Source organism: Camponotus floridanus, unplaced genomic scaffold (assembly GCF_003227725.1).
Source record: "Camponotus floridanus strain SB8 unplaced genomic scaffold, Cflo_v7.5 scaffold395, whole genome shotgun sequence".
In the NCBI taxonomy this organism is placed as follows: Eukaryota; Metazoa; Arthropoda; class Insecta; order Hymenoptera; family Formicidae; genus Camponotus; species Camponotus floridanus.
Genome location: NW_020229542.1, coordinates 53,086 through 65,188, shown reverse-complemented (window position 1 = coordinate 65,188; position 12,103 = coordinate 53,086). Strand labels below are relative to the sequence as shown.

At 37.2% G+C, this 12,103-nt stretch overlaps 1 protein-coding gene across 1 annotated transcript; it reads left to right on the top strand.

The window, feature by feature from the left end:
- The first annotated feature begins 2,567 nt into the window (after positions 1 to 2,567).
- Positions 2,568 to 2,981, top strand: LOC112638875. Its single transcript, XM_025411358.1, has one exon. It carries the CDS (start codon positions 2,568 to 2,570, stop codon positions 2,979 to 2,981), a length of 414 nt encoding a protein of 137 aa, XP_025267143.1.
- The last annotated feature ends 9,122 nt before the right edge of the window (positions 2,982 to 12,103 follow it).

The following is a 12,103-nucleotide window of genomic DNA, read 5'->3' as shown; positions in this document are numbered from 1 at the left end:
ACGCTCTTGATTGCTCCCGGTTAACGCCGTTATTGTATTTTAAAGTATTCGTGCAGGGGCGACTCCTTCAAGCCCTCGTCGATCCCGACTCGAACCGATCTTTGGTCGGAAAGGAATCGAAATTATACGACAGTTTAGGATACCAACTAAGCAGAATAACGGGTCGCGAATTCGTACCGTTAACGGCCAGATCGCCGAAATATGCGAAGAGGCGGAAATATCGCTCATGTTAGAGGATCGAACGTGTGATATTACCGTAGGGTTATTGCTGACTTTGGTTGTTCCGTGCATAGCGGAGTTGGACTTACTGTGTCGATTAAGCGTTAACATAAGTTTCGCGTCCTCAAGGTGGTGTTTCGAGGACGAGCCTAAAATCAACTATCCATTTGAGTCGCGAGAAATTCTCGCGAAAACGTGTTGTGTTGCGCTCCCCGAATTAACGCCTTCTGAGCAAGACCGACTTAAAGAATTTATCGCGAAAAACGTACCAGAAACCACCGCTAGTCCTGGTGTCACTTCTCTCATCAAACATAAAATCGACGTCGGTCATCACGCGCCCGTCAGACAAAGGTGTTATCTCGTTTCGCCGAAGATCCAAGAAGTAATTCGCGACGAGGTAGACAAAATGTTAAAGGCCGGTATCATTGAGCCATCGTTTAGCGAGTGGTCAAATCCGATAGTGATGGTAAAAAAGCCGAACGGTAAATATCGCTTCTGCCTCGATTTTAGGAAGATTAACAGTCTTTCCAAGAAGGCGCGTATCCGCTACCGAACATGAACGGCATCTTAGATAAATTGAGATCCGCGCATTATATCTCGACGATCGATTTAAGCCAGGCGTATTTTCAAATACCTTTGGCCAAGAAAAGCCGAGAGATCACTGCGTTTAGCGTTCCGGGAAAAGGGTTGTATCATTTCACCCGGATGCCGTACGGACTAACGGGGGCGCCCGCGACTTTCCAGCGCTTATTAGATAAACTTATCGGACCAGAAATGGAACTACACGCGTTCGCGTATCTTGATGACATCGTAGTTGTAACGCCAACCTTCGAAAAACATTTGGTATGGTTGAAACGCGTATTGGACCGGATTTCGGCTGCCGGTCTCACAATAAACCCGGAGAAGTGCGAGTTTTGTCGCTCGCAGGTTCGTTATCTGGGGTTTGTCGTGTAAAGGGACGACTTAACCGTAGATCCGGAGAAAACGCGCCCGATAATGGAATATCCACCACCAACAAACTTGAAATAGTTACGTCGTTTCCTGGGCATGTCATCGTGGTACCGACGCTTTATACCGCAGTTCGCTACTGAACCTTGACGCGTCTTTTGAAAAAAGGAAAGTGCTGGGAATGGGGGGAAGACTAGTGTCGCGCCTTTGAGCAGATTAGGTCTCGTTAGTTGTCGCGCCTACATTATCGTGTCCGGATTTTAACATACCGTTCGTCGTGCAAACCAACGCGAGTTCCGTCGGAATTGGTGCTGTTTTGACGCAAAATATTGACAACACGGAGCATATCATCGCGTTCGCGAGCTGTGCGCTGTCGAATCCCGAGAAGAAATATTCGGTTACGGAACAGGAGTGTTTAGCCGTAGTTTGGGCCATTAAAAAGTTCAGGCCATACTTAGAGGGATACCAATTCACGATGATTACAGACCATAGCAGCTTGCGATGGCTCCATAATCTGAAGAACCCGACTGGTAAACTCGCGAGGTGGGCGTTAGAGTTCCTCGAGTACGACTATAACATCGTGCATCGAAAAGGCGCCCTGCATCATGTACCGGACGCGCTATCGCGTATGTATGAGAGTGACACCGAAGTGACGACGATAGCGGTCGCACAAATAGATCCTATCGCGAATACAGCAGACGCGTGGTATCGTAAGCGTTTTGGAGAGGTTTCGGACAGTCGTAGGCATTTTACGGATTGGCGGATCGTAGACGGACAGCTGTATTATATGAGGTCCAAACCGGTATTATCGGAGATAGTAGAGGATCTCGACTGATGGAAGTTGGTGTTGCCGTCGGAGCTGCGCGGGGAGGCCTTGCTCGAGGCACACGACGATCCTCAGGCCGGACATTTGGGCGTAGAGAAAACGTACCAGCGACTTGGTATCGCGTATTTTTGGCCGAACATGTTTCGGGAGGTCGCGCGGTACGTCAAAAGGTGCGATGTCTGTCAACGCACTAAAGTAGAACAGGTTGGCCCCGCCGGTCTTATGGGATAGCGCGCAATCGAAGGGCCATGAACGGTAGTCGCTGCCGATATCATGGGTCCGTTTCCGCGTAGTAAGTCCGATCATCAGTATGTTCTCGTGGTTCAAGATCTTTTTACTAAGTGGATTGAGTGTAGCGCAATACAGGCCGCGAACGGTCAAAAGATTTGCGAAATGTTGAGTGACGTTCTCGCGTTGGGGCGCGCTGAGGTTTTTGCTGACGGACAATGGAACGGAGTTTATTAATCGGACTTTGAAAGCATTCGCGGACGAGCATTGAATTACCCACACGACCATCCCTCCGTATCACCCGCAAGCGAACTCCGTGGAGCGCGTAAATCGAGTACTAAAGACGATGATAGTAACCTTTCTAGAGAGGGATCATCGAGAATGGGACCAATACCTTAAAGATTTCCGCTTTGCATACAATACTGCACACCATTCATCCATAGGCGCGTCACCAGCTTTGTTAAATCTTAGCCGCGAGTTGTCGCCGGCAAATTCGTTGCGCGCTCGGAACACGGAAACCGCGGAGGTCGAAACACGGGATCCCGCGGAATGGTCGGAGCGAATGCAGAATTTGCAGTCATTGCAAGCGTGGGTGTCGGAGAATTTGGAGCAGGCGTACCAAAAGCAGTCGTTGCAATATAACCTTCGACGACGCGACCATACTTTTCGCGTAGAAGATTTAGTCTTGAAACGGCAACACGTATTGTCATCTGCAAAACGTAGCCGCAAAATTGACACCGAAATTCCACGGCCCGTTTAAGATTAAAAAGCGATTGTCGCCCGTATGCGAGCTTGCGAGTTTGGCCGGAGTCCCGGTTGGAAAAGTTCATGTTAAAGATCTAAAGCCCTATTGCAACCGGCAGCTACCCCACCCGGCCGCAGCAGGGAGTCTTGTGCATCATCGGACTCACGATGACCGGTCAGGATGGTGACTGACTCGATCTCTTTCAGAACGGGACGAGACGGCAAGCAGATGCCAGTTATTCGCTTAAGACGAGTGGCGAGTGGCGGCGAGGACCAGCAGCCAGGTCCGTCCTGGCGAGAATAAATGGACACACGCGATAGCGCACTTAGTGGTAAGTTAACATAGCTTATTGAGATAGGTGCGAGCGTGTAAAACTAAGCGGAATAAATGGAAAAAGCGTCCGATACGTTGTGAAGACGTTCAGGAGACGGAATAGAGTTAGTTCCGGAAAAAGTGCACGAACTGCACTTAAGTGTAGATAAAAAGTGCACTTGATAAAACAAGCATTTTCCAGTCCGCAAAGTCACCGGAAGATAGCCCGGCATTGTATTTTATTTTTATTAATTTTTGTTATGTGTGCGTTATAATAGATGTGCACATATCGGAGGGCGATTAGCTCGGAGAAGTTAGAATTTGTATTTTATTATTTTTTCGCGTATGCGGCGACTCCTAGATACTTTGCTACGCGAATTTGAGTTGTTTTGTTATAATAATAAATTTCAGTTCATTTTTCTGAGAGAGCACTTGGTGCCGTTATAGATGGTATCTGGGTGCGACAGAAGAATTATTTTATTTTTGATTAATTTTGATTTAGTTTGAGCGCGGGATAGTATCTTAGCGCGAATTACGTTATTTTATTTGATTTTGCAGGAAAGTGCACAGAGTGCAGAAGGTGCACATTGCGACGCCGTTGCCCACCTCGAGAACACCGATCTGGTAGCGTGCAAGTTTGGCGATTACGGTATCAGGCGGTATCGGTTGTTTAGACGGTATCTCCAAAAATGCGGTAACTTATAAATCTCCGGAAAGGAGAGCGGAATTGGGCGCCAGGCGCGGTATTTCCGCGCCACGATATCGCTACGGTAACGGTAATGTCCGACGATTAAGCCCAGTGTATGGCAGAGGGGCAGAGTTCTTTGTGAATTGAATATTTAAAAAGAGAACGCTAGAGAATATTCAGGAGAGAGAAATAATCGACCTGTAGTTATTTTACTTAAAATTACGTAAATATATTTAACAGTTAGAATACAGTATAGATAGGTAACATAGATAAGACTAATATAATAGACAAGATTAATACAATAGATAAGATTAATATAATAGACACAATCCAGTGGATAACAACAAAAAAAGATAAAATGTATAATATAAGAAATCGAACCTACAAGTTCGAACGACAAAGAGATTAGGATCCCTAACCGATAAGGCGAAGGTCACGTTTCGTCACAACAGAAATAATACTAATTAATATAAATAAAAGTAACTCTGTAACGGCGATTACAATGCAATGGTAACAGTGGTTTAAACGATACGAAGGTGAATATAATATCTCACAGAGCGTAATACGGAAGCTCAAATAGTAATTAACAGCGCAATAATCTTTAACACGCAAGATACAATAATAAGCTCGATTTCCGGACGCATTCGGTATAACGGAAATGATATTCGACTCAATACTTAGCGGTAATCAGCGGTAATCCACGGCGCGAGCCGAATTACGATCAAAGTACAGAGTTGGGCAAAATCTAGTCAATTTGTTGATTAATGATTGCGATTATAACATTAATTATTAATTATAATTTATAATTAAAATTTTTAATCCTTATGAAATTAATCGGAACTATTTATCAATTAAGTTTTTAATCATCTCAAAAAAATCGATTAAAAAAGTGTTACATATAATCACAATTAATTTAATCAATTTAATAGATATTAATCATCTATTTAGTCGTTTAGAAAAATAATTATTAATCATTAATTGTTAGTTTTTAATCAAAACATGATTAACATAGTCGAAATTTTTTTTATTGAAATATAATAATTTCCCTAACTACTAATACATATGTATATACCATTATACATACTGTTATAGCCCGTCTGGCTATAATTATCAATAATTGGGAAATAAAATAATTTAATACATTAAGCAATGTGCGATACTCGCATCGCACAAGAATGTCATAACTAAGCGGAAGCGAAGCGAACGCGCATTAAAGAAATCGAACGAATAACGTACTGCGGAATCGCTTAATATAGCGATTTTACTCTTATAACTTTTTATGCAGAATGCTATGAGAAATTTATTTAAATAAAGTAATTTAGAATATTTTATTAAAAAAAATTGAGCTCTCCAAATCTACAAAATATCTAGGAAAATTTCATTTCCCCTATTTTACATTCTCTTTGAAATATTTTAACTTTTGTATGAAATATTTTTTTGTTACAGTCATAGTTAAAAGATAATCGACTGTGTCACTGTAAATAGATAATCGACTGTGTCACTTTATTAATAGACTACCCTGTATACAAACTAAACCAAAGTAAACATTGGAATTCCTTCGCGTTATTAATGTTGTCAGAATAAAAATTCGAGCAATACGCAATTATAATGGAAGGGAAAACGTACACAAACGCAAACTGCGTATATCTGTTAGTTGAGTTCACCGGCGTATAAACAATTTATCTACTCTCTCTCTCTAATACCCTTAGTAGATTTTGGCTGGCTTGCGTGCTCTATATGTACCTTCTCTCTGGCTACGAATGCGTGTTGTTTGAATATCCATTTTGGCATTGCTGCGTACTACGCAAAGTTGACTTATCTTACCAGTACACCTATAGATGTGTTCTAACAACAATATCTCTAAGATTGAGAAGTATTACAAGATAACAAGGAATACGTAATTTCTAAATATTTTTTCTAAATCTCTTTCGTTGTTCTTTTTGATAACATTATGAGCAATAGTGATTCTGACATTTTTGGTGTATCATCTCTTGTGATGTCGGACAGCAATGAAGCCTCATCATCTTTGCAAAACACGGACAGGAAAAACATCAATCAGAAATGTCGATTATTGATGGAAAATTTTTTCGATATTTACCAGAAAAAAGTTCTTCAGATGCAATAGTTGCACTTTGCGTAAAATGTCAACCTCAAAATGTTGAAATTAAAGGATATAAAAATACTACTTCAAATTTCATATCTCATTTGAAACGGCGACATGGAGAGCAAACAGTAGCAGATTATCAAGATTATAATAAATCTAAAAGAATAAAAATAAGTTCTGCAGGATTGACAAACGAAACTGCAAGTCATTCATCGCGTGGACATGCCCAAAAGCTCTCTCAATATACATTTGATAAATGTATAGCAAAATTTATTCTACATGCAATGATTCCTTTAAGGACAGTGGAGAACTCATACTTTATTTCTCTTTTTGATAAATTGAATATATCTAAACAAGGTCTTACTATAATGAGTCGACGTAGTCTTGGAAACCGAATCAATTCTCTTTTCGAAAAACAAAACTTGTTGATTAAACAAGAACTGCAAGAAATACCTTTTGTGTGCACTACTGCAGATATTTGGTCGGGAAAGAAAAGGAGTTTCCTCGGAGTTACTGCTCACTTTATACAGAATAACTTTCAACGAAAATCTGTAGCTTTGGCGTGCCGAAGATTTCGTAGCACACATTCATATGATAGGATTACTGATTTATTACATATAATTCATACAGATTTTGGTCTTACACAAAACAAAATTATAGCGACAATTACGGACAATGGAAGCAATTTCATTAAAGCTTTCAAAATGTATGGTGTAACACCAAAACGTTTACATGTTATGGAAGAAAGCTGTAGTGAATCCGAGAAAAGTGATGCACCAACTGAATCCGACGCAGAATCTTTCAGTGAAGAAGAAGCACACTTATTATCAGAAATACAGAAGTTTCTACCAGTTCATTTAAGATGTGGTGCTCATACTTTGAGTCTTTGTGCTACTAGTGATGCGGCTAAACTTTTGATAAATTCCAAAGATTTATCAATTATACATACTCAAGTTATGAAAAAATGTAACTTATTATGGAAGGCTGCTATGCGACCAAAAACCGCTGAAATTATTGAAGGCATATTAGGTCATACTCTTACTAGACCAGGTGATACAAGATGGAATAGTTTATATGATGCTCTCAAACAGATCAGTGAAATTAAGCCCAAATGTTTTGAGTTGTTTAAAGCTTTAAATATCAATAACATGTTAAATGAACACGAATTCAAGTACTTAGAGGAGCATTTGTCTTGTGCAGGACCAGTAGCAGAAGCATTAGACTTGCTTCAAGGAGAAAATAATACATATTATGGCATACTCTTACCTTGCCTTGTAGCCCTACGTCGAAAATTACAGCTTCTTGTAAACAAGAATTGGACATTTTGTAAACCACTTTCAGAAGTATTTCTCAATGCTGTCGAAAGAAGATTTGATGAATTTTTCAATTGTACAACCACTGTTGCAGAAAATGCTGCTATTGCCGCTTTATCTTATCCACGCTTCAAAAACCGTTGGTTATCTTGTATGGATTTTCATTACCAGGAACAAATTTTAAATATATTCAAGAAAGCTGTAGAAATGGAAATGGATTTGGAAACATTACCACGCACACAAGAAATTTCCTTCAACAAAGATGACTTTTTTGATTTCGGTACTCAATCTACTTCTATGTTTTCAAATGAATTAAAATCAAAAGCAGAACTTCAAGTATTACATTTTTTTAATGATAATGATCAAGAACTTGAAACTCTTTCCCGCTATCCGAATATAAAAAGTGTATTTTTGAAATACAATACGCCACTGCCATCATCAACTCCAGTGGAAAGACTTTTTTCTTTTGCAACAATGATCAATTTACCCAAATCACATAAATTGTCTGACAATATGTTCGAAAAACGAGTTATATTAAAAGCTAACATGAAATTCTTATAATTATTAACATTGTAATTAGTAACATTAAATGACTGCAAGAAAATTAGAAGCGAAAGTTAGCAATATATTGTTTAGTATATATTGTCCATGTACAAAGTATCTTATTATCTTCGTACAATACTTTAATAGCATATTATAAAGATGAAATAAAATCAAAATGATATTAAAAATTTTGCATTAAAACTTTTTATTTTATTTTATCTTTGTAGAACACGTTATTAAAGTATTGTACAGATTCTGAGACCTCTTGCGTATACATGTAATAATTGTGTTTAATTTCTAAATATATTACTGCGCACACATCATACAAAGTTATCTATAATAAGAAAGTTCCAAATTATTTTTTAATTTACATACTGTTTTTTGTTCAGTTAAATGATAATTATTCCTTCTAACAAGCGATATAGTACCTTTGTTATTGCATAAAATTTGAGAGAAAAATTAAATATATGTATAAATAGTTATCTGCATAATAATTGCAATTATTTTTTATTTATTTCATATTATGTATGTGCAGAGTGCAACATTATCAAGTGTACAACTCAAAGCTTCGTTGCACACCTAATGACAGCATAACAGTGAGCTCTTCTCGTTACGTGCTTATATTCGCACGAATTGATTGCTTTTCAAAAATTAATTTTTCATTAATTATTATGAAAATCGCAAAATGATAAAGGATTTTTTTTTCTGTTTCCCCCGCTCCATCTACATACGAGAGGTGATACGAGCACACGAAAGGTGAAACAGTTAAACTCTGTACATATGTGTATATTAATTATATTCTATATCTCTTTTCCTTCTTTTTCCTTTTTTTACTTGTGTAAAATATGTAGCATTCATAAGTAAATAGGTATACATAGAATTTATAATTATTATTACTTCTGCAATGCTTCATAAGAAAAAATAATAATTTTTAAAAGTTACACATTTAACTTTTATTCGAAAAGATGATTAAAAACTAAGAATTAACGATTATAATTAATTTTATAATCACAATTTAATTTCAATAAATGATTAAATTATATGTGATTAAATCATATAATGATATAATCATATGTATTACAGATATGATTAATATTTTAATCGACCATCTTAATTAAACATTAAAAATTTAATTGGATATTTAATTACTTCTTAATAATTAACATCATTAATCGATTAAATTAATTATAATTATTTAAATTACATATTTTTAGTCGCCGATTTTAGTTAATAAGGAAATTAATCGATTAATTCCCAACACTGTCAGAGTACAGGGGCGCGTACGATTTCGGAACACGCCTGGATGCGCGAACCTCGGGTACAATTTCGATATAAATCGAATGAACTTTTACATGGATTTTGGACGGTAGCTTAGAATAACGGTATCCGGTCGTGATTAATTACAGATAAAGTAGACTAACGAAGTATAATCGCGATAGAATTTAACGGTAATCGTATCCTGAAACCTTTCGATATAAATCAAATCTAAACGATATTTTCGGTAACTTTCACCGGTGATTACTTGTGGTAATCTCAAGGAGAACAAGGTTAATATGAGTCACTCTATTTAACGGTCGTCTCGCGACCTTTTATCTTTAACAACAACAACTTGACTCTAACACACTCGAACTTGAAACGGAACGATAACGGATATACGTATCTCGACGGAGATTTCGCTTTATACAATATTCTCAGAGTACTTCTTCAGAGCCGTTTTCTTTTAATTACGGTATCTCGAGCTCGCCAAGAAATTGTCCGCGCAAATCCCGCTTTTCCGGTAAGCGATACGAAGCGGCTCAAAATCTGCCAAGTCACTCGATGACTTGCAGTTTGGCCCGGACGTAACGGTAATAAAACGATAAAACGGAACAGTACAACATTAAACGGTACAAAACGGTACGGAAATTACGTTACGAGACGGAACTGTCGGCACGGACCCCCCCTGAGAGGGACAAATTCGCGGAACCCGGGGACAGTTGGCGTCCAGTAATTAACGGTACAAGTATTTTACTTCTGTCAGAGATTCGCACAGTTATGGGATAAGAATTTGCTATTCTTCTTTAGAAAGTGTTTATTCAAATAAAACGTCTATACTCTATCACTGTCGTACTCGCACTGAGCGTACATACAAAGGAACAAGAATTGATCGAATCATACAACAGTCGGTAAAGGCGCATTATAGATCGAGAATTAGTGAACACATGATAAATCTAAATAAAACTGATATATATAAAATGACGATACTTCTACACTCCCTCCATCGGAATATATATATAATCAATTGGACATTAAATTTAAAGAACGGACGCAACTTAGAAGTTTATCCTTCACCAAAGATTTAGTTAACACGTCAGCTGTATTTTTGTCAGTAGAGACAAATTTCATACAAATTAAACCTTTATTTTGAGCGTCTCTTGAAAAGTGATACCTTATATCTATATGTTTACTTCTTTGGTGGAGCATATTTTCTTTGCTCAATGCTATAGCGCTTTGATTATCGCATAACATATCCGTAGGAACGTTTACATATTGATCACCATACATTTCTTTAATTAACCTACGCAAATGAATAGTTTCTTTTGTCGCTTCAGAAAGAGCTACATATTCAGCTTCCATCGTTGATAACGCAACGGATGTTTGTTTTTTAAAGAGCCAACTTATTGGACCAGCAGCTAATATATGTACGTTTCCTGAACAAGATTTACGATCATTTTGATCACCGGCCCAATCCGCATCCGTATATGCATATAACGGTTTTCCTGTTTTATAGTACATTATTTTATAATCAATAGTTTGTTTTAAATAACGGATTACATGTTTGGCACATTTCCAATGTTCTAGTCCGGGATTTATATTGTATCTACTTAACACTCCTACTGCAAATGAGATATCAGGTCTTGTCGTATTGGCTAAATAAAGGAGGCTTCCTATTAATTCTTTATATGGTTTGTTTTCCATTTCTTTTTTTTCATCAGGACTTTTTGCCTCCATTTCCTTTGATAATTTAACACCTGAAATTAGAGGAGTATACGCAGGTTTACATTGGTTCATTCCAAAATTTTCGATTATCTTATTTACATATTTTCTTTGTGATAGCTTTATTGAACCTGTGTCTCCCTCTCTTTCTATTTGCATACCTAGTATCTCATTTACGGATCCTAAATCTTTCATTTTAAAGAGTTTACTTAACGCTAGCTTAACTTTACATATTGCTTCCATTGATTTTGAAGCTAAAAGTAAATCGTCTACGTAAACAACTACTATTACATTATTATTATTAATATTACCAGTATATACGCATGGCTCTACTTTAGACACATTGAAACCAATATCCTTTAATTTTTCACTAAGTTTATATTGCCAAGCTCGTCCAGACTGTTTTAGACCGTAAATAGGGCGTTTTAGACGACATATCTTATCTTTATTATTTTCAAACATTGGGGGTTGCTCCATATAAACTGTTTCTAACAAATCTCCCTGTATATATGCTGTAGTTACATCCATTTGATGCACATGATATTCCATTTCTACACTTAAGGCTAAAAGTGTTCTTATTGTTTGTATTCGTGCAACAGGGGCATAAACTTCTAAATAGTCAGTACCATATTTTTGCTCACATCCTCGCGCAACTAACCTAGCCTTATATCTATCTATTTCTCCATTTTGAAATCTTTTTATATGAAAAACCCATTTAGAGGAAATTACTTTCTGGTCTGGTGCTCTATCCACTAACTCCCATGTATTGCACTCTAATAATGAATTATATTCACTTTTCATAGCATCTAACCATCTTTCTTTATCGGGCCTTATTAATGCATCTTCTATCGTTTCAGGATCATTGTCTAAAGTATTTATCGCTACGTTAGCTACATGATATTGTTTTTTAGGACGACCTGGTTTGCCTATTCTTATTAATTTTGGTCTACCTCGAGTTCTTTTGTTAACATTTGAATTTGGAACTTCTTTATTTAACGTTTCATCCTCTTCATATGCATTAGAATCTAAATCTTCTTCCAAATTTTCTGATTCGCTTATTTTTTATTCGGTTGTCGATCTTTCATCATCTACATCTTTTAATATTTCCATTCCATTTTTAGTATTGGGATCAGATAGTAAGTCTATATCTATACATCCTATTTTCTCATCATCTATGTCTTCAATAAAACGAATATCCCTA

Coding starts and splice junctions, on each gene's coding strand:
- LOC112638875 (XM_025411358.1), top strand. CDS start 2,568: ATGATAGTAACCTTTCTAGAGAGGGATCATCGAGAATGGGACCAATAC.